General features: G+C 42.7%; 1 protein-coding gene across 3 annotated transcripts in view; it reads left to right on the forward strand.

Annotated features, from left to right (window-relative positions):
* Nucleotides 1-8,285: 8,285 nt before the first annotated feature.
* The window catches only part of LOC118776399 (rabphilin-3A-like), a 33,742-nt gene continuing 17,922 nt past the window's right edge, over nt 8,286-24,105 (forward strand). The window contains exons 1-4 of one of the 3 annotated variants that reach the window (XM_036526732.1): nt 8,286-8,492; nt 20,024-20,265; nt 22,309-22,399; nt 23,467-23,478. In XM_036526732.1, coding sequence (XP_036382625.1) covers nt 22,326-22,399; nt 23,467-23,478 — 86 coding nt within the window. In that variant the 5' untranslated portion in view covers nt 8,286-8,492; nt 20,024-20,265; nt 22,309-22,325. Of the gene's footprint in view, nt 8,493-8,513; nt 8,684-20,023; nt 20,266-22,308; nt 22,400-23,466; nt 23,479-24,105 lie in introns of those variants that run through there. The other 2 variants (XM_036526733.1, XM_036526734.1) reach the window with 2 other exon arrangements.

A 24,105-nucleotide genomic window follows, 5' to 3' on the forward strand; every position in this document is an offset into this window, starting at 1 on the left:
GTCCTCCAACTGTTTACGCCGGACCTGTTCCATCAGTTTCCGGTTTTCCTCTTTGGCGGCATTGTCTAATTGCCGCTTCAATTCGATCTGGTCTGCCCTTTCCTTCAGAGTCTCTGCGAGCAGAATTTGGCGGTGAAATTCTTTGACTCGATCAGTGTCAAAGAACTGTTGGCGCCTCAGATTTGCCGTAGCATCTTCCCTGCTTTGGCAGTGGGGGGCTTTTCTTCTGCCACGTTGTGGCAAATAAGGTGAAGCCATTTGTAACCTCACCTAGTTTAGTCAATTATAGGATCATTCCTAAATTTTCCCAGTGTAAAGCTTCTGAAGTTTCCGAAGTTCTCCTAGATTGCAAACTGAATATTTCCGCCTGACCTCGCAATTTATAGAAGTTATGGAAGTTTGTTAGCCCTACTGTGACGTCATCTATGCAGCATAATCATAATTGGCGTGTGGCCACGCCCCCTGGTTACCTCGGTAATGTTGGGCAAGACTTACTTCGTCAAATGTGCCGGATCACTTACTCATGAGGCAGTGGGAGCCTTTATGCACTTTATGGCCTTGACAACAGATGTAGTATCAGTTTGCCTTCTCCTAGTCTTAATCGCAGTTTTTTTACCATTTTAATTTTGATTTAGGTCAGTTCCTAAAGGCATAAAATACGTAGCCTACACTCGAATGGGTAGGATAGAGTTTGCATAAAGCCTCTGTATTATTGCCACTGTATTATATATATATATATATATATATATATATATATATATATATATATATATATATATTACTGTAATATTTTTATTAGCTGGTGTTTTGAGTTCTGGATTTTGAGTAAGGCCAAGAAGAGTCTTCGCCTAATCGAGCAATCTATTTCCCCATACCATTTAACTTTTGAAATTCTGGACTTTACAAACGGTTATTCTATTGCAAACACCCTATTCTACACTATGCTTGAAAACCACCACTTTAGTCACTATTAAAATCAGATTTACTGAACGGAAACGTAGACTGGGCACGGTTTTATAGCTAGCTAGACTACAATAAGTGGTGTAGGCTATGGTCACCGTACGCTAGAGTAGAATTTATTTTAAAAACTCTTCGATGCGTTGACAAAGCGATCAGAATAACGTTAGCCTGTGGTCAGACATAACTCCGTGTTTATTACATTGACTCCCACTGTCCTTTGTGTTCCCGTCTCCTCTGCAGTTAATCAATCCTCTCCTCGGAAAATGTCTTAGATTGGGCGGTTAAATGAGACGGGATTCCCGAAGTTAATGTGGTCGGAACATTCTTTTTCAAGTACGTCTAAATTTAAGTATGCATGTATATAAGTACCAAATATTTGTGCTCATAATATTATCTAGCTAACTAGAGAAATGGAGTTACGTAGTGATTTCTTGGCTTTTTCACATTAACGAGGTTAGCTTGCTAGATAGATAGGTCTATTAAAAAGCATCGTGAACGATAAGCAGCTAACTCAGTTAAGGAACAACATCCTCGTCTTCAGACTGACATCGTGTGGATATTTATAGAAAAATGTCAGTTCCTGATTTAGTTACATATTTAGGTGTTTTAGTGTTTACTGAATATTTCCATAACTACAGCAACCTGTTTCCCATCATCATTTAACCGTTGAAAACCGAGAATTTACAAACTTTTTTTTTTTCCTGCAATATGTTTGAAAACCATCCGACTTAAGATAATATTCGCTTTAGGATTTAGGAAAGGAAGCGTAAACTGGTTAGAGTACAATGTAACAGGCCTAATAATAATAATAATAATAATAATAATAATAATAATAATAATAATAATAATAATAATATGAACCAAAACGTGCAAACACCGTGTGTAACCTGCCATTTGTACCGGAACACTAGGAAAGGGTAATTATGAGAACAATAATGATTTTTGGAGATATTAACAGAGCTTTCCAACTACAGATAATAGTTCTGTAAGAATATCATATCTGAAGTTATTGCATTTATTTCGCTACAACTGTTGAGCTTTTTGTTTCATGTTTCACTTACTGTTTTCAACAAACCTCTGTGCAGATGTGATCACTGACATGACATCGTAAAAAAGTTGGTTTGTAGCGTGTCGTCTGAGTAAGTATTGCCCAATGAGTTCACACTCTGCTGTAGTGTGCTATGTGACTTTTCGGGCACAAAAGACAGGTGTATTGGAGGATTGCTGTCATGTCATCTCAGTGTCCCTGCATGGTTGCCATGGTGCTATGAGCCTGGTATACAACTGGGGATTCCAAAATGGGATTGCATAAAGGGGAAGAATGATTAAAGAAAGATGTCACTAATGTAAATTGGATAATTCAGCTATCTATTGAATAAATGGTGATGCCATTTTACGTTGATCAGTGAATGTAAATATACTGTACATTGCATAGCACAGTTTTATGCCCACGCCCTAGCGAGTGGGTCATAATGGCAAATCATTTCTCTCCTGAGGTTTCTTTAGTTCGTTATATTAGTTATTAGTTTAGTTAGTCTATAGCAGCGTTTCCCAACCCTGCTCCTGAAGGCACACCGTCCTGCATATCTTCTATCTATCCCTGCTCTACCTACCTGACTGAACTCATCAGTGGCACTTTTGATTAGCTGAGCACACCTGATTTAGTCAAGCAGGAAGGATACATAGAAGATATGCAGGACAGTGTGCCTCCAGGAGCAGGGTTGGGAAACACGGGTCTATAGCACTCATTTAGTAACACGGCGGCTTTGCACCTGGAATGATGATTTGGGGCTGATTGGGGCACTGGTCACTAGTTTTCCTTTTCTGATGGGACATGCCACGTTAAGAAAATGCTTTAAAAAATCTGAACGAGTAACGAGAGGATGCTGGAGCTCTTCGCCGGCAGAGCGGCAGCTTAAGCTGGTCTGGTGACCGGTTCGGCAAAAGCGAGAGTCTCTCCCCTAGACAGCGAAGCCATAACAATAGCTTTTACTTTTATTAAGTCTACTGGATACACATATTGTATTGAAAATGCAATGACACCAGCCACATGCCCCACCCCCTCCTTCCAGATGGAATGGAATTGTCACTCATATCAAGATCCAGAACACAGGGGGCTACTATGACCTGTTTGCCACATTGAGCTGGTGCAGTACAACATGGAACACCATGGGTAGCTGAAAGAGAATGGTGATGCCATTGTGTTGAAGTACCCATTTAACTGTGCTAACCCCATTTCTTAGAGGTGAGCCTGCAAAAGTGCATCACCCTTTCAATCAAATAATCAAACAAAAAAAGCAATCACTTTTTACAATTCAAGTGTTTGCAATGAATTTCTACAACAGCATGAAGAATAACAAAATGTGAAGGGAACCGTAGAAAATAGGCCTGAGTGGAAAAAATTCAGTACCAATGAAAACTGCTTATGGGCTTTTATCCTTTTGTAGAGATCCATTTTGGCTTTCCTTTTGTTTGTATTTTTTTTTATATAATACTGGTAATTCTATAAACTAGACCTCCTATGTTCTGCTCCCAAACAACAGTTAGTGTGACTTCACTTAGCAACTGTTTGACTGCCATGGTTACATTATTGGTATTACATAAAATCATTCCTCGAATCTTAAAGGTCTTGCTAGTGTGCAGATGGTAAAAGGTTTTGGTTTTACATTGTTGGTTTTTTTTTTAGCACTTATAGTTTCCAGGCACCACTGCATTGAAAATTGATCAAGGTCACTTTGTCAAAGGTCAGGGCCACAAAGGCACCTGATTTTTTTAGGTTTTTTGACTTCCAGTCCCTCACTTGGTATCATGTGCATAGACGAATCTTTGCACAAATGTCTTCTTCAGAGCCATACTGATTATCAAGTTAAAAGGTAAAATTTTGAGGTCACAGAGGTGTCTGATTATTTTTGCAATTACTTCCCTCTGATTTTACAATTATCTGTGAGGTAATATTCACGTGTGTCTTGTGTACATTCTCGCAACTTCTTTACCATTCTTCCATATTTCCCAGTCTTAGTTCCTATTCATTCATACATCTCATACAGTGAGGTTTCCAAAAACATATTGTACAATAACATATTTTACTTCAGTTTACAATAGTGTGCAATACTTTGCCTAAAGGTACATAATTACTATGCAACAATTCCTTAAAACATTACATTTCCAATATAAAACTGCAAAACTGCTGTAGCAGCCTTCTCTAACACCTGTTCAATTGTCTTGACATGAACCGCATGGGTCCTGATGGCAGAAATTGCTCAGGTATGAGTTTCATGTCTTTCATGTGTTGTTTTGTAGAAACCCGTTTTTGTTGTTTGTTGCAAGCTGTGCTGAGGGAACTTGGATTCTACCATGAAAAAGAACTGGACTGCAAAGGCTAAGAGAATGAAAGTAGGTTAGCAGTTCTTTTTCTTTCTGTTTTTGCTAAGATGGACCATGAAAATGACAGGTAGCAATTGCAGGCATAACCTGAATGGAGCACAAGCAAATGGTTTGTTTTCTCACTAGCAGAAACCACGTTTTTCCAGCTTTTTATCTTTCCTGGGCTTTTTCATTGTTGACTTATGTTTTTAACTTGCATACAGCTGAAAAAATATGACAGATAATACACTAATATCTAAACCTGCCTAATCTACCTCAGCATTTTTAAATCTTATTTTCAAAAACAAAGGGACCCTTTTCATTATTAAACATTTTTTGGTTCCAGTGCCTTCCTGCCACATTGTACGTTTATTATTGTTATTGTAATATTACTTGATGGGGCATTTCTCTGACAATGGCACTGTTTGGCTGCCTCCCCTCTGTACTGTATGGTGAACATAATAGGTTTTGGTCATCATTAACCCTTTGGAAAGCCCGTTCAGGGACAGGAGGTTGCCTAACATTGCTCTTCATTGTTCAAGGTCCAGCATTTTAATTTAATGTCTTTGTAGATACTCCTCTATGTGGACTGCCAACGGTGAGGTGTCACAGGAATGCAGGGTTTCTTTCCCAGTGTTCTTGCTGAACCACTTACTCATTGGTATCATGACTTGTGTCCCTTGGTGAAATATCCTCAGGACTCACTGAGGCATTATCTGCCTGATCTCTTACAAAAGCTTACTGAAAAATCAGTGTGAACAGGAGCCTGGTTAGCAGTTTTAGCTGTCATGATTGCTCAGTGTTAGGAATTTTAAAAATTTGGAATGCTATTAAATAATATTTTTCTTCTTTAATGTCTGCCATATCCCTTAAAAGCACTATATGACCATAATTTACTTAGTAGCAGCATATGATTAGCTCCTGATGTTAATAGATGTAGTGGCAGTAAATGTTTATAACAAGTGGTCATTATAGTGTAACACAAAGGTCAAGTCCTAATATTTAATCCAATGGACATTACTTGAATGACAGTTGCGAAGGCATGCACAATCAAGATCAGGTTTTGTGGCTGTGTGTACACCAGCTTGATCATAGATAAGACACTTTTTTTAACAAAGAAGCATGTGAATTTTCAGACTCAGTGTGTTTTGGCTTAATTTAGTAAACTTCAATTTGTTCTCTGTTTTCTGTCTAGAATTAAGTACTTTCTGTCAACTGCAGTATTTTAGATGGTTTATTTTCATAATGATAATTTAATGGTAAATTTATATTTATGTACCATCATTTGTATTTCATGTTGAGGGTGGCAATAATGCTTGGTGTCAGTTTTACAAGAGAGTGAACGATTAACAGTAGTGTAATAGTGTATAGTAATAGTGTTGTCCAGGTATAGTTGTGCACTGGATGCACTTGTGGTGTGGTGTGTTATCCTGGTCTATGTGCCTCTGTAGTATAGGTCTGGGCCAGGATTGGCCAGCATTGTGTGTGTGCGTGTGTATGTGTGTGTGTGTGTTAATACACACTGGCATGCTTAGTGTACCACAGTGTGTGCGTGAAAAATGCACTGTAGGATGACTTTGTTCTGTGTCTTTTGAAAATGGAGTTATTTGCTTACCCTTTTAATGGACAATCTTCTTAATCCACTTTGTTTAATAAACATATTACCCAAAAAAAGACTGTACAGTTGTTTTTTGTGTATTTCTCAACTAGTTCTTTCTAGGACCAACATACTAAGAATGAAAGACAGATGCTGTTCATTTTATCATCCTAAATAACTTGTAAAATGATCAACACAATGCAAATTGAATGAAATGTTATCACCTATAAACTGCACATGGATTTCATTAAATCACTTTATCTAATCAATATCCCCTTAAATCCTGCTGTTTTAAAACGTCTTAAGGTGAGCTTTCCACTGCCTTGACGATTAGAAACCATATGTCCGATACTACAGTGAATTGCAAGCTTACAATTTTTTTTACATTGTTGCCTTTGTGTTTTTCTGCATCATGCAGTGTATTTGCGATTAGTTGAACAAATATAAGAAAAAGCTTTAGGTAAAGTTGAGTATTGTTCCCATATGCCCTGACAGATTAAAGGCTTCATTTGCTGGGGTGTGCATTTTAGATGTGTGCTGGATTTTCTGTTTGTTGAATAGCAACCTTGTATTGTTGTTCAGACTGTGGTGTGGTACATTTGATAAGGGGAAGGCTTGCTTTTGAATGTTCTGGCTTGTTCAGTAAAATAAATGAGTATTCAAGTGCTTCTTAAATGACTAAAAGCTGTATGCAAAAGTTGTCCTAAAACGTTTACTGTGAGTTGTTTAAGAAACATGATGTTGACTTATGCAAACAGAATACACATCTTTTTAGTCAAATTATTGAAGAATAAATGAAACTCATACAGCCATTCAAAGGTAATTCTAAAAGTATGAATTAATGCTTTTTTCTGTTTAGGAAAGTAATATGTTGGAGGAATGGGCAGTTTTAGGTGTACTAAAGTCATCTCGGCACTGGTGCTTCTTGGGATACGCTTTACAATGAAATAACGTTGGCTCGAGGACGAGTGAAGCCAGAGACTAGATTGTTTGCTCTTTTGGGGAAGGTATGTTTAAATGGGACTTACTCTGCTCAGTCAAATGGAATATGATGGCTACTTTAGTCCAGTAAAGAAAATCTGCTTGGTCCTGTCGATAATCAAGAAACAACTAAAATGACAGGGCAACATAATTCATAATTCGACTTGGTAACATACGGTAACATGTTTTCACTTCCAGTTGACAAACGCAATAAACGATCACCACCGCAAGACCACAAAAGCTATAAAATATAAACGTCGTTTGGTTCAGAATATATTTTATTTTAAATCAAACTAATTAAATAATGTACTCCTATAAGCAGTTTTTTTCTTGTCTGTTCCTTTTGTTATAGATTTTTGGCCTTATGCTCTGATCCCTAAAAGTGCTTCATGCACAAAGGCAAGGCTCAAATTTTGAAGTCTTCCAGAAAAATTAGAATTTTTGCAGTTTACTCCAAAGCACCAAAATGATAAATACAGTTACGACAGTGAAACCAATTACGAACACACTGTCGTCAAAGTAGCCTACAACATGAGATGAAGCACAAGATACATGAAAATGAGCTTCGGCATAACACAATAAGTTAGTATTAAAAGCATGAAATACATTTAACAATTCTCTTGAATCACCTACTCTGAATACATCGCTTCTTTGTCTGCATCTACACATTACTGTGTTTTTCAGCTGTGAATGAATCGTGTCTTAAATTCCGCAGGGTGTAGGAGCAAGTAGGGTAAAATTAAACCGATGTTCCAGTAATTGCCACAGGATGGCAACACTTGGTTTGAGTATTATTTTCTATCCAAGTATACAACTCCGGAATTTACACTGCATTTATCTAGCTTTTAAAAGGTATTGAACTCTAATGTGTCGCACTTGCGGTTTCACGTGACTGCATGGAAACCCGAGTATAAAGATTTTTTAAAACCATTTTTCTGAGGAAAAAAAAGAAGCAAGAAACAGAAAAAACCCTAAACAAATGCATTGTAAATATAGGAATTTAGAGCCATCACAGACATTTCAATGATGCCTTTGACAAGAGCAAATTCATGCTTGTACGATTAGCTGCTAGATACTTCCCCGCAAGCCTAATAATATTGCTAATACTGTTGCTCTTACCGTTGGAACCGATACTTATAGTACTGCAACAACTATTCCCACTGTTACTACAACTGAGAATATTTATTAAACTACTTGTGACAATTATAAAATAACCATAATCTCAGTGTCCTTAATAACTATAATTATTACACATGAAATTATAGCAGTAGTAGTTGTAAAAAAAGTCGACTCGAGCGTTCCTGCTTTTACATGGATACAGGGGTTTCCTTCCCTGAATACCAAGGGCTTGCCATCCTTCTGAAGCCCACTCAGAGCTTCGCGAGCGAGCGCCGAGGCTGAGATCAGAGGGGCGAACGCTGCACAAGAAGGTGTTATCACCTTAAAGAATACAGGAGCGCCCTCGCGGTGCAACTGGCTTGTGTGATAGTTGTTGCATGCGCAATGCACGCCTCTGCCGATAACTTCGACTGTGCAGAACAAGATCGCATCATTTGCTGACATCTTCCATCAAGATTAAGCTGAATCACAGGTAAGTGGATTCACCACTGCCTTTGCACAGCGATTCGGGGGATTGGGAGATGTGGGGACGATGCTGGCAAATCCATATGCTTTGAAGAAGGAACGATAAGAAAAGGTGCCGGGCAGCTTCGATGGAAGACCATCTTCGCCATCGCTAAAATAGGGCTGGTCGACTGATATGACTGCTGCACCGACTGAAATGTATGTATATATGTATATTCAGCTAATGGCAAATGAAACAGTTGTATCATTTGTTGCATTTTTTATTTGAAGCTTGAAATTTCACGTTGTTTTCCATATCAGAATTAAGAATATTCTGAAAAATAAATTTAACCCCATTTATGTGACCGTTAAAATCATTTGTATACGCGCTTTCACGCTCACGTGTGTGCAAATGCCAGAGAAAGCCTCAAGAACATGTACGGTTTGACAGTTAAACGTCTCATAGTATGACAACTGTTAATATATTTTGTGACAATATGCTCTCCTGGGCAAACGGGTCTGATGTGGGGTGAAAAGTTGCTGCATTAGGCTGCCAGTCTATTATGAAATATATCCTTTAATTGATGTGTCAGTTCATTAATTGATGAATGATTGATGTAGTTGGAAGTATGGGAGCGTTTTGGCTCATTGGTCTCTGCACCACAATGCCCCCCACTTCCATGCACAAAAAATCCTGTGTGTAAAGGAGGGGCTGGAGATGCTTCACTGTGTTTTTGCTGCTGGGTTTGCGTTAGCTGTAAGACGGGTGACAAGACTTAACAGGTCTGGATTGGGGGTTAGTGTGGGAGGGGTGTACAATGCTTCTGATGGGCAACTTTGGCCAGCTCAAGGAACCGGAGGGGCCACGGGCGGCTCCTGGCAGCCTCCAGTGCAACAAAATGGTGTGTGACACCTCTGGAGCTCAGGCGGGCGTCCTCTCAAGGCAGCCCTCCGCAGAGGTGCTGCCGAGAACCGGAGCTCCAGGTGAGCTGAGACCGCACCTGGTCCTCTTTTTTTACGGTCACTCAGTTCCACACCTGGGGCTGTGATGGGGGAAAGTGGCAGTCGGAGGGGGAGAACGCAGGCCCTCCCTTTCCCCTGGGCTTGGAGCTTGCCAGCAGCGAGTCTCGCCAGCTCCGCGAGCCTGAATGGAGCTCCTGTCGTACTCGCGGCTGCCTTTCTGTGTGTGCGCAGAGCACGCGGTGATTGGCCAGCACCCTCTGCCTTGCACTACCGTAGCCTCCTGGCACTGCAGAGCGAGAGAGCGAGGGAAAGAGGCAGCAAGCACAGACGAAGGGAGAGCCAAGGAGGGAAAGGAGGGAGAGGGAATGACAGCGGACGAGGCAGAGATGGATAAGACAGAGGGTGGACGTTGTGCGTTTCAGTGAAAGAGAGAGAATAGAGGGATGGGCTTTGAGTACTGTACAATTAAAGATGGAGTGTAAGGTATAGGATTAGAGAGATGGGGGAGGAAGAAGCAGTAGCCAGTTAACTGCTCCACACCCTTTTTTCAACAGCATCTTTGCATAATTTAAGACTTCAGGATTACAGGCAGATGGACATATTCTCCAGCATCTGTGTGGTTTTTACTGTTGAACACATGAGACTCCACACATACATGTATGCCTTGGTAATGTGACCATTTTCCATTCTAGGAGTTATTTCATTGTATTCATACTTACTGCATATGCTTCTGGAAAGGAAGTTTCCAATCTAGAGGTGTTAGCTGGTTCAAAAAGGCAGCACCGTGTTCTTTTATGGTGGAAAGGGAGCCTGATTGATTGGCAATGCAGTTCCTGTTCTACAATGATCTGTACAATGTGAAACCTTCCTCTGTATGAGTGTTACTCTTTGCAGGCTATGAGGAACAGAGTATCTAGGAGGAGCCAGGGCATCAGAGTGGGGTCAGGGCGGACTGCGACTTCCATGTATGGGTAAAGCCATGGCAACAAGGCAGGGGAGGCACTGGCGTCAGGGAGTCATGGCACTAGGGTTGGGTGGAGTCTACGTGTCAGGATGCACCTTGTGTGCCAGCGAGAAGCCTTGAACTGAGACTGTGTATCAGATACAATGTGGATCAAGAAAACATGTTGGTAGTTAAAGGAATCCTGTATCATAACTGCACAAAGATGCTGTCCTGATTACAAGACCTTCTCCATCCAGTAAAAACTGAAAAGGCCTAAAAGGTTATGTTAAGGCTGTTTTCAGTACATTATATATTAGAGTTCAGGGAGGCTTTGTTATAGAAATTCCTGATGTGAGCATTGAAATTGTGAGAAGCTTTGTCTCTTGTGCATCATTCAGAGAGGCTGATCTATATTAACCTATATCCCTTTCCCTCTTCACATCTCTGTTTCTATGGTCACAGTCTGCAAAGATACGAATGATTTTTTTTTTTTTTTTCAAATTCAGCTTGCACTGCAAGTGTTTTAGGTCTCTCTCCCCTCTCCCGCATGTTAATTTGTGAAACTATCAGCAGGTCTCCATGAAAGGCTTTAACCTTGAGCTGGGATCATGTTACTGCCTCCCAATTCTGACAGCTTGAGCTGATTATGGCAGTGTATGTAATACTCCTCCCAGTTTTTTTGCAGAGCTCTTGGCTAATCACATTCCTGTCTTACAGAAAACATGGTAAAGAAAATACTACAACTGTGCCTGTTTGTGTGTGTGTCTTCATGAGTGTGGAAATACGTGTGTGTGTGTCTGTCTGTCTGTGTGTGCATGTCTGTGAGCATTTTTGTGACTGTGTGTGTGTGAATGTTGGAGTTCAGAAGGAGGATGTGACCCCAAGCCTCCCTCTATTCATAATTAATGTAACATATTTTCCTTGTCAATGTGATTTCCACTGGGTTTATCTATAATGTTGATGTATTTGGCTTTTTACATCCATCGCATAAGAGATATAAACATGCAGATTGGCACCGCCCTGCTGCTCTGTGGCTGCTGGCTCCTGTCCTAATCCTCCACATGTACAGGAGCAGCAACCCCACAACGACATGGTAAGCGCTGAGACATAGTGGCAACCTGGTTCTGATGGATGCCACCCCGGTCCTTGGCCAAATTTGGCTGGCTCAGCCGTGGGGCGCCCGTCAGACTGCAGTGAGTCAAAGCTGGCAGCAGATTCAGTTTGCCGCACACTTCAGGTTCATTCGGAAGGGGTGCCAAGCAGCCAAAACAAATGGGGAGAAAGAGAGGCGCAGCGCAGCAGTGCTCCCGCATGCGACACCACCGCTCTCCTAGCTGTGGCTCTTTGTTTGCAAACAGAAGTCAATTAGAGGCACACGGGGGTGTTGTGGGAGACCATCTGCGCTCAGAGCGGGGACCGGAGGTGGTGTCCGATAGCAGCCAGCCGAGCGGTGCCAGCTCACAAGGACAGAGCCTAGACGCTTCCTGCACTTGGACAGGAGAGAGATTCATGGCACTTTCCCTTGGACGGAAATGACCCGCTGTATATAAATAGTGTAAAAAGAAAAAGAACCAACTCCCCCCCTGCCCCCTCCCCCTGCAGACAAAAAGGCAGATCAATGGCAGTAGATCAGAATGGGAGGGTAATAATAGAGCTCTGTGACAGCGGTGACAGTGGCAGCGGAGTGGTGTGATTAATGCCGGTGTGGCTCAGCGTGTGCCTGCTGAGCCGGAACAAACGATTCGGCCGTCCGACAGGCTTTATCGCTCAGCTTATCTCGTTTCAGGATGCGATAAGGGGTCCGATCATAAGTGCCGGGGGAAGAAAATGGACGAGAGTCCTCGCTGGGGCAGGGCAGGTAGATCTGATAGCTGACGGCTGGGGAGACGTTTGCACCCTTTGCTGCATTGCCGTGGCTGCAGCGTAGACAGGGCGCGTACAACTCGCAGAGGTTGTAGAGGAGCACGGAGCATGCTCCAGATGAATGAAATGAGCCGGAAAGAAAGAGGAGCGAGTGAGTGAGAGTGACAATGCTGGGCTCTTTCGGCCCCCCGGGGGGGACTTCCTTTTTTTTCCAGCTGAGCCGGATCAGCGTCTCTCAAAAGCGGCAGCTCCCCCGATTCTCCCGTGGGAGCCTCCGCTGAGCGCCGAGAGGGCGCCTCGCTCTCGGCAGATGGCCGGGGCAGATGGTCCCGCGAGCGCTTTTTGTACCGTCGGAAAAAGGGGGGAACCGTTTCTGCCAGGTTCAGCCCGAGTCACGCCCACTCCTGGCCCCTCGCATCAAGCAACTTCTCCCCCCTGGTCGCCTTGGCACGGGGCTGGTGCCCGGCGAGGGGAAGGGCGCTTCCGTCTCCCCTGGCTGTTTCATCTCTCCGCTTCCCCTCTTTCGCTCCGCCTGCCGCGCTCCCTCCGTGAGCTAGTGTGTACATGAATAAATAACCGACACGTCTGCGGAGCAACGCGGGCCAGCTGCGACGGGGGGCCAGACCTGGGGGACGTGGACCGTTTAGAAAGCAGAGGGGTGTTTTCTCGCTCGGGGACGGCGCTGGTGTGGTGCCTCTGATTTCGGCTAGCCCCCTAACCTTGCCACAGACCAGCCGTCTCCCATCCTGAGGGGAAAAACATCTCGAGCCTCTGTCTCCCCCTCCCACCGCCAGTACGTTCAGTCAGACTTGTCTGCGCTGACTCAGTTGGGGCTTGCGCACCAATCGATTCTGGCCCGCAGGCACTTATCCTTTTTATTTATACGTCCCTTTACCCCATCAGCACTGATACACTTTCCTCCAGTTTGTTGATTACTCCTTATGTTTTTGGACTGTTTCACCATGGGCCTGCCATTAAGCCTGTCTGTCACAGAATTCTAAGACGTTGCTTGCTGTTATCAGCATCCCTCGGCTGAGACGTGCACATTCATACGCCGGATGACAGCTGGCTTTGTCCTTTCCAACATGGGGTCACTCTGCATTACTGCGCACACTGAGCAAGCAGGAGCTGTCGCTGCAGACGGTGCTTCAGACCAGCATTTCACCTCTCACATCTGCAGGTTTATGCACTGACACCTTGGTCATGGGGGTAAACTCGTTGTTAGTGGTAAACTGGTTGTCTGCTTCTCCCACAGTCCTTCTTAATATCTGTGCTGGGTGGTGGAGAGCGGTGACATGAATCAGCCAGCCTTTACGTTCGGGTCCGACAGGGAAGAGGATCGTTTGATGGTACAAGCTGCATGTGGTGGAAGGGGGGGGGGGTGGCTTTGTACCTGGGGAGCCCGAGTGACACACTGTGACGTCTGTGCTTGGTGTTCTGCAAGACTGGCGATGTTTCCAGCAGGCTGGCGATTAAAGGGTGATGCATGTTAAGGTTGATAAGAGTCACTCGAGACCCTAGCAGAGAGAATTAGTGTGGGAGAGAGGTGGGCCGATTCTGAGTTCATTCACGAGCATGAACAGACTTCTGATCTGCTGCAGCGATTCCCAGAGAGTCGGCCCCCCTGCAGGATGTGCTCTCCGTAGGAGGTGTGCAGGACCCACCCTGAAGAACACTTCCTTTCCTCTGCAGCGAGAATGCAAACACATGAGTTTTACAGCGATATGGAGAAATGACAAGTGATCAGAAGCCCGAGACACAGGATCTGACATATATAGTAGTGCTTTCTACTGATTATAAGCACTGATGAATCATTTGTGTATATTGCAATATAAGCCTTTCTTCAGAACAAACCAGTGCATCTATCTATCTATCTATCTTGCACTTATGCATTTATTTGGAAGTCGCTCTGGGTAAAAGCGTCTGCTAAATGACGTAATGTAATGTAATGTAAAGTAATGGTAGCAGTACAGTAGCTAGTTGCTCAGGGTTAGGAGAGGCAATGCCATGCAAGTTCTGGAGGGCTGACTGTGTGTCTGTCTTTATGGCAGAAATTAGTCATCTATTCGGGCTTTTAGGGAGGCTGCTGAATTGATTTAATATGCAAGCCATTGATTTCTGATTCATTGATTCATTCATTGATTCATCATTTTTTACATTTGCGAAAAGTCATGTGCTTAATAATATAACTAGCTAGTTTCAATAAGCACATGGCTTTTTGCAAATGTAAAAAATGATGAGTAAATGTGATGATAAAAGTCATATTTCACTGGCTGGTTGAGAAGTTAATATGGGTTGGCCAGGGAATCACATAGCTTGTCACAAAAGCATATTAATTCGAACAAACAAACAGAATTGAAAATCCCTTAAAATCTTAAGCAATTTATGCTTATCAGTTGTTTATACTGTTGGAAGAAAATAAGATGAAAGTAAAATGAAGATCTGACTGAATAACAGTGATTTGCATGCTATTCGGGTGTTGTCTAAAACAAACAAGATAAGAAGATGTTGCAGCAGTTCCAACAAATAATGTGTACAACATAAATAAAGACAGAGTGGTCTCATGTGGAGAATTGTGTCCAAAAGGGGCCCATTGACATGGATAGGCATAACAGTTACAGAGGTGTGTTAAAACAGGTTTGAGCTGAGGCTTAATGACAGGCAGAGATAAATACATCAGGCTGCAGTGTCTGCCTTAATTTATTCCACTCCTAAACTGCAGCAGGCTTGAAGGTAAAAATGATGAAGATTTGTACAGACTTTGGGGAGGACTCATTTGAGTAGCGCAGAGAATCAAAAAGTGCTTGCCGGCTGAGAAAATACATCCTTGTGTGCCGAACCAGACACAAGCAAAAACAAAAGAAAATGATATTCTTGTTTTTTTAAAATTATTTTCACATTCTGTCAGTCCAGGGAGAGGATGTGGACTGAGACATGTGTCTGTGTCCAAATGGTCTTTTTTAAACACCTTGAAAACACAAAGATTTGCTTTCAAGGTAACACAGGAAGGGAGGCATTCCTGATTAACGAATCAGTCTTGTATCAGCAACAGGTCAACTTACTCACTAGTGAGCCTTTCTACTTTATAATATGTCTGAATATTACTTTAAGAGATTGGCAGACACATTTTTTTCCAGGGCAAAGAATATTAGAACATAAACTGCACAATACATATTGCAAATGAGCAAGTACAATATATCCTGGAGGGGACTGTGACCTAAAAGACAGCATAGAGCTATCTATGTTAAATTAAAAGACAAATCCCTCAGTGTAACAACTCCAAAATAAACCTGAATTATAATAATTAGGTGCCAGATTTTAGAACAACTAAAAAATGTACGTAGGTACATTTGCCTCAGGCCTCAATACAGCTGTCAGATTTGGGCCGATCCAATCTCAATAAATTCAGGTGCAGGTTGAAAAGATAAGTCTTTAGTAGTTGTGAGAAAAAGTTGAGTGAGTCTGCTGTTCTGAATGGGGTTAGCTTAGTTTCACACTTGGGGGGGGGGGCATGCTAAGAAAAAGTTTGTCTTTGCCCAGGAGCCCCAGATGGGAGGGACTGACAGGTGTAGAAGGAGAAGTTGATGAACCAAGGATTGAGCCATGTGGTACACCTGTAATGAGAGGTTTGGGGGGGGCAGACATGAAACCTTTCCAGGAGACCTGAGAGCAGGGTGGAGGTGGAATACCAGGACATGATGGTGCCTCAAATCCCCAGTTCCATGAGCGTAGACAGGAGTATGGTCCACTGTATCAAGGACAACAGACATTTTATGGAGGATGATCAACATGGATGGTGACACTGTGCCATGTGGAGGGCAAAAAGGGAAGGGCTGTTTCAGTTAAATGACTGGCATTCATTCCAATCCTGGAGGGGCTCAGGAGGCAATTTTGTGAAAGAAAAGACAACACTTATGTATATATTTTGGAGGAATATATTAGGTGGGTTAGGGCCAGGTAGTGGATCCCTCTTTATGCAGTGACTGAAGTATGCCTCTATGTAATGGTGCACTTCCTGATTGCAAATCTGGGAGACTTTTTGAAAAATTTGGAATTGTCCCTAGAAAAATAGATTAATTTTTTAAATAAATAAATAAAGTCAATTGATTTAAGAGATAATTGCAATTACACTAAATTCACAAACGTAACAGAGTCAGCAGTCACATACGAGAGCTGCTTTGGACTCTGGCCTGTCTGCTTGCGCCTTCGGGCTTTTAACAGAGAGGGATGATGAGCTGTCGGGCCGCAGGTGCGCCGTAATGATGTCACAAAGCTGGTGCAGTGATTGAGGGGGCTGTCGCTGTCCGAAGTACTGAAACGCTCACTGCCTCAGGTGGTGCTGAGCGGACAGCTCCATTCCCATCCATGGCCTGGACATTACAACACAAGAACTTTGGTTTTGTTAATATTGAGAGGTTGATAAACATGTTTTTACATGTTCATGATGAATGATATTACATGATGAATGTTACATGTTCCAGATCAGATAAGCTCACATTTAAAATGTACTGATATAGCGGTAAACAGTAAGGAGAGCAGTTGCGTGGATCTGTATGTCTGTATCTCCATATCTCGATTGTGCAAATGTGTTTGCCTGTGTATGTGCATGTGTGCGTGTTTATGTGTCTGAGCCTGCAAGTGTTTGTGTGTTTCAGTATCTCAGGACCTTATGACTTGCCATCCTCCCTTTAGTCTGTGAAGTCCCTGCAGTCCTGACTCAGGTGCACATACCTGTGCCACCTTTCTACTATGCCTCCTTACACCGCTCCTCAGGCAGGATGGCATTTCCTTTGCCTCACAGACCAATGGTTGAGTGGCAGATCAAGTGGCCCAGTAAGATGGAGCCAACATCACTGTCCCTGGTGAGAGCCGTCTGATTCTTAGAAGTCCTCTTGTGGTCCTATCTCTCCCTTATGTTTCCTGGCCTGAGAAGGACCGTGACATACCGTTTTCTCCACATGAAGTAATGAATGTTGCCTTTATTTGTATTTACAGCATCAAGCCCTCACTGTTAACTGTGATTAAAAACGCCAACGCAAACGCAATCTTCATCTTAGTTCAGTTTCTACTTTGTAATTAAAGGTTTTGTAGTGTAATGAAGTGGTGAACTCAGCAATCTGGATTTCCAACACGGGAGCCAGCTGCATTGATCCAGGAAAAACTTGGTCATGAAGCATTTTCATTATAGCTTTGACATCACAGCTTTTTTGTAGGTCTGCAACCTCTTGGAGGTAACAGGTACAGGTAACAGTAACTGAACTGATGCAGGCTTCTACTAATTTTGCAGAGTGGGGTGTAGGCTGGGAGATTGTGTGCTGGGCACCTTCACATACGTGGGAGCAATGCTATTCATCATATTGTTTGCCATTTTCCTGTGGATATAACTCTCCCCTCATCTACCCAATGTTGAAGTGTTATTTAATATTGTAGGTGAACATTGCAGAAGGGATGTCACTCAGCCTCTGCCTAACTGCTGTCACTGGGGATGGGGGGTTGGGGGGGCGGTGTCATTCAATACTGGTGAGGCTGTTAGCCCTTGGAAAAGACCTACATTGATCTGTCATTTGTCACCTGAATGGGATTGGCTATTTGGTGATTCCATTTGTAATTTTTTTCACCTGCCCCAAAGGGACCAGCAGCAGGGGGTTTTGGTCAGCTGTGATTGGCCAGGACAGCACAGCTGTGCCCCTAAGTGGACAGCAGGTGTTTAAGCTGGACAGCTGCTGCAAGATGTGTTTCGTGTAGGAACAGTTTCAGAGTTTCAAAACTCCAAGTCACAGCATTGGAGTGCAATGAATGATTAATAAGTGAAATGAATCTTGGGAATTGCATTGATCTGAGAATCTCATTAACCTACTTGAAAATTTTCATGATGAAGACTGGAATGCAGTCATGTTTAACTCTTCTTTTTTTGCAAATCAAAGCCTTAAATGTAAAAATAGCACAGCTGGAGAGACGGTCTATAAAAGCAGGAAACTGCATGTGTATAGAGCAGTTGTCAAAATGTCATTAAATGTTACCTGCTTAGTGTGATACATATTAAAATGCCAGAGAGCTCATCCACATGAGTTAGCTTCAAGCTTAAGAAGAAATAGCTTGACAGGGCTTTGCCAGTCAAAGAGAGGATTTTGAATTTCTCCTTCAAGTCCTTCCTCCTGCTTTTTTTTGTGGGCGGTATGGATGAATATAACCTGTGCATGCTGTCCAGTTCAGGTTCCTATTCCATTGGTCTGTGTCCCGCTAAATCCAGAAACATGGAGGTAATGTTCTGTTTGTGTTGCTGTGACATTACAGAAGTTATGCATGAGTATTGTGTTAATCAGTAATACCAAAACGTCTGTGGGGATCTGTCCTTCTTTACCTTGCCGCTCTTTATTTGTGTCATCTTAGGGGAAGAGCTGATCCAGCTCTCGGCCAGCCCCCCACCCCCCACCTCCCAATTCCATGACGTAGCCGTAAAACGACCTAACGATCCTTACAGCATCAATAAAGCATCGGTTTTCTAATTTCCTCTGTGTAAGACATACCACCTGCCCTCTTTTCTCTGCCTTTTGACTGTGCGAATTTTTAAGAGAAGGGAGCACTGTACGTATTAAGTGTAGCCACACTGTGGAGTAACTCTCAGAGCTCAGGGCATAGATTTTACCCTCAAGAGGCACTGGTTTTTAATTGGTCTCAGAAAAATCGATATGCCGTATGAAACTGCATGTTGGCTGCCGAGGCAACGCAAGTGGGTAATAGTGACAGTGGTGTAAGGGCACATCGAACTCTGAGCACCTTGCGCCCCCTTCCTCCTCTGTCCTCCCTCCCAGCAGGTTGTCTTGAAGTGGCCCTGTGTCTTACACCACTGTCAGGTCACTGCCTCTCACTCCATCATCAGGCTCTTTGGCATTTTAAAGAGCACTAAGGAAATGTCAGCGGGCATTCAGGCTCTTCCCTACCGTAAAGGACCGACTATCACTCTGTGAGAATATGACATTATGTAGTTGACTCCTCCTTTTTCACAGAGCAGAAGAGAAGTTTTGATTTAGGGCTATGAAATAACTTTTTTGCCACAAATTTTTATAAGAATGTGTCTTTCATTGTCTAGATGTAAGCTGTAAAAATAATTATGGTGAATTTCATGGCCAAACTTTAGAATTTTACTACTTAATTGTGAGCTGAGTTTTCTTCAGGGTTACATTTATGTCTTTATGTAAGTATGTGATGTGTTATTACTTGAGGAAATATTTGATTAATGATAAGTAAATGTTATCGTGCTGGTGCAGTGACAAAAGATTGGGACTCTTGTGGATGAGACTGCATTAGCCGATAATGTTTTCTTAAGGAGACATTCTGCTTGCAGCTAGCTGCGGCTAACAGGTGCAGATCTCTTCCGCTTGCTTCCTCGCTACCACCGCATAGCTAGCTGTCTTATGGATAAAAGGCTGATTCATTTTGTGCAGTGAGGGGAATGCTGATGAGAGGCCATCATGTATAGACTAGGACGTATGGCTCCCAGTGGGGCTCGCGCAGAAACCAGGGAGGGCTGGGAGCGTCACGAAGAGAACAACATCCTGCTGCTGTGATACAGGAATTGATGCTGTACGTCTCTATCAGCATCACGTCGCTTTCCCCCCTCCCACATCTCTTTCCCTCCTTCTCTATCTCCCTTCTTAGCCAGGCTCTGCAGTGCCCGTCCAAGTGCGATTGCTTGCAGCGAACCGGAGACAGATGAGATTTATTGATTTTCCTTTTTTTCCACTCCTTCTCCCATTCTTCTCCCCTCTTTCTTCCCCGTCACTTCGCAGAGCTCTCTGATGCTGTCTGAATAAACAGCGGGTACAGGCTGAAGAGAACAAGATATTCCTGGGGACAGAGTCCGGCGAGCTGAGGTCTGAGCCGTGTCGGACCGCTCTCGTGGACAGCCCCGGTACCTGCTCTGCACCCTGTTGAGAAACCGTCCTCAGCTCTGTCTGGAGGTGTGTCCCTTCAGAGCTCCACCCCCTGTGCTCTTAAGCTCAAATCTCGCTGCAGCACGCACCTGCCTCAGGTAAGATCACAGCTCTCCTCCTCTTTTTGCTGCCTTTATGTTAGCTTGTGCCTTTTCTTTTTTGACCTGACGCCACAGTGGGGATGCAGTGAGGCTCTCATAACTGGGTTGCCTTTTTGCTTCACTTTCATGCCGCTTTCCTCCGCTTGTCTTGAAATTGCCAGTGCAGTGTGTATCATTTCCAGGATTGGTTTGAGTACTAGGCTGAAACTGTCAAGTGGTGGAAGTCTGACTGCTTGGATCTTCACCACTTTTGTGTGGGTGCAAGAATGCTTAAAAAGCTAAAATCTTGGCAGCTGATGCCTAACGGCTTTGCACGTGAGTGGAAAAGGCTCAGAGTTGGAAAGGGTGGACATTAAGTTGTGCTATAGACAGCAGGCTTATTACCTCTTGATTATCATTGGACAAGCTGACTCAGTGTATTTTACATCACAATTACAGTAAGAGCATTTGGTGACCAGCCAGTTGGAAATGATGCATTGCTGGCCCTTACCTAGAAGATGAAGTGTAATTGTTGCAAAATGTGTCGCCTAAGCAGGTGGTACGAATCACTGGGGGGGAGAGACCAAAAAGCAAGCTAGAGACAGTGAGAAGTAGTTTCTGGCAAAAATGATTTTCTATATGAGCCAAATTTGTAATGGATAGCGCATCAGCATTTAATTTACAATTTTTTAATGCTGACACAATATGTTCGATGTGCTTGAGGGGTCATGTGGAAATACCCTTCAGATATAATAGCCTACCTTGGAACGTTTGAATATCACATGACTCATTCAAAACACAAAAGTTCAAGTTCACACACCTGTACTTTTGCGGTTTTCTTACTGTGAGTCACTTTCTCTTCCCCCACCCTTACCTCCTGTAAAAGAATGTCTCACTACCACCGTTCTATATTATCGATATTCATGGTATATTGATATATACATTTTGAGGTTGCCTTCCGCATTGCCTTCAAAAGCAAAGGTAGAACCTGAGTGTGATTTGTTTCATTAAATGATTTTAATATAGAAAACATAATGGAAGTTGAATATCATTGTGGCCAATATCTGTGATGCATCTTCACTTATACATCATTTACATCACGAAAAGTAAACAGCAGCATCTCAGCAGGAATGTGAGGAAAGGTCAGTTGTTGCAGTGAGTGACTGTCTGTTTATCATTTATTTTTTGCAGATGTTTGAAGACTAATTGCAATTCCCAAACACAAATATGTGAAATGACCTCAGCCTTATCCATGCATGATTACCTGCTGCTGTGGCATTGTTACATTTGGCGAAGAATGTGGTGAGGTGCAGTGAGGAGACAAAAACAGGATGACAAAAACATTCACAAAACTCAAAATGAGCAAAACAGCAAAAGCCAGAGAAAGATTGGGTACCGTTCATGAAGAAAAAAAATCAAAGAATCCTCCAACAACAACAATTAAAATGTTCTGCATTTGAAAGTGTTCTTTGATTACTGTAGTTGATGTTCCATAAATGTTCTCAGTATGCTCAAACACAATGCAATGTTTCTGCCTCAGTGAAGCTTGCCAAGCACACCCCACACACAGTTACAAGTTTTTGTGGTTTATAGATTTGCAGTGTTTTGTTTCATGGACACAAGGGAAAGATAATTCTTACAATGTCACAGAGTTTGAGCCTGCACATCCTGGACGATGTGGATCAATGAAGTGTCTTTTACATTACATTACATTGTTGGCATTTAGCAGATGTTCTTATCCACAGCGACTTACATAGGTTACAGTTTCACATTTTATCCATTTATACATCTGGATATTTACTGAGGCAATCCTGGGTTAAGTAACTTGCCCAAAGGTACAACAGCAGTATGCCCAGTGGGGAATTGAACTAGCAGCCTTTTGGTTACAAGCCCATTTCCATACCACTGTGCTACACTGGCATATACTGGCGCATAATGTAATTTCTGTGAGGAGTTCATTATAAAATGTGTTTTTCCAAGTTGTTATTCTTGTGGACACTTCACTGCCTTATTGTATCTTAGCTTTGCAAGTAATTGTGCCTGTTTGTCTGGCCACCTTAGGTTCTCCCGGTGCAGCCATGACGGACACGGTTATGGGCCGGAGCTCGGGCCGCTGGGTACAGAATGACAGGCAAATTGGTGCGCTTGCCAAGTAAGAGCGAGGAGTGGGGGGATGGTTGTGCGCTGTAGTGATTAACCCTCTCATGCATGCATTATTAAAAATAGCTGCAAAAGCCAACCCCTTCTGTTTTACCCCTTTTTGGGTCAGAATGATAGAATTTTGTTACTCCATTTTGTGGACAATTAATTACCCATCCCTACACAATTGTGCACACAGCTCCATAGGCTTTATAAGCCATGCCAGCTTGAAATATGCTGCATGTAAATGACATAAATGAGACTTTAACAAGCTGTGATGACACATAATTATTGATGATAAAAATTTTATTTCACAGTTTATATAGTTTGAATAAATTAATTTTAGTACCTGCAGCTTGTATATTTGCTTTTTTATTGAATGCTGGTATGCATGTTTTGTTGACTGTATTGTATTATGTACAAAACTGTGGACAAATATAGCTATAAGTACCTCTTTATAATTTACACACCTATGTTATACACTTTGAAAGAAGTGCGTTTATGGATGTTTGGCCATACAGCACACACACACACACACACACACACACACACAGAATAACTGGCTCCAATGTGCCCCGCATTTCAGCACTTGAGCTTCAGGACATCGTTCTGTATACGTTTGCCAGAATGCTGATGGTGCTGCGCACGCAGCTTGGTACAGACGCAAATTACATTGTAACTCTTAATGGGGAATGCCTCTCAGGTAGATTAATCCATAAATACCAAGAACAGCAGCCACTGATTTATCTGGAATTTACTCAACCTTCCAGTGCTGTTGAAAATAAGGTATTGAAAACTGAAGGGCATTGGAGGAAATTTGTCTCACATTAGTACAGTATTAAGCAATCTGTCAAGAAACACACACGGCACTAACACAATACGCCTAAATGATGGGAAAAATATTTTGTCTATAAGTCTATGGTTTTGAAAGTAAGACCATAGTCTGTATGCAAAGGTGTCCACTGGATATGAGAGTTGTATTACATTATTAACCCTTAAATGCTTATGCAATGGCTGGGTCTTTCAAGGCACTAACCTACCCTCTGTTTTCTGTTTCTCTCACTACTCTCAATGTAACAGTGACCAGGACCAGTAAGTAGAAATAAGCTAAAGTGTATATGCGTGTGTATGTATGTGTGTGTCTGTCTGTGTGCATATTTTTGCGTATCTGTTTTGTATGTATGTTTGTGTGCATGTGGGTGAGTTATGTGTGTGTAAGTGTGTTTGTCTGTGAGTGTTTTTGGGTATGATGTGTGTGCGCGTGTGTATATATGTGTGTGCAGTGTGTGCGTGTGTGTATGTGTGTGTGCAGTGTGTATGTGTGTGTGTGTGTGTGTGTGTGTGTATGACATGCATGTGTGTGTGTGTGTGTGTGTGTGTGTGTGTATGACATGCATGTTTGTGTGTGTGTGTGCAGTGTGTATGTGAGTGTGCAGCGTGTATGTGTGCATGTGTGTATGTGTGTGTGCAGTGTGTATGTGTGTGTGCGGTGTGTATGTGTATGTGTGTGTGCCACGTGTATGTGTGTGTATGTGTGTGTGCCATGTGTATGTGTGTGTATGTGTGTGTGCAGTGTGTATGTGTGTGTGCGTGTGTGTATGTGTGTGTGTGCGTGCATGTGTGTATGTGTGTGTGTGAGTATGTGTGTGTACGTGTGTGTATGTGTGTGTGCCATGTGTATGTGTGTGTATGTGTGTGTGCAGTGTGTATGTGTGTGTG

The sequence above is a fragment of the Megalops cyprinoides genome, chromosome 4, assembly GCF_013368585.1.
Source record: "Megalops cyprinoides isolate fMegCyp1 chromosome 4, fMegCyp1.pri, whole genome shotgun sequence".
NCBI lineage: Eukaryota > Metazoa > Chordata > Actinopteri > Elopiformes > Megalopidae > Megalops > Megalops cyprinoides.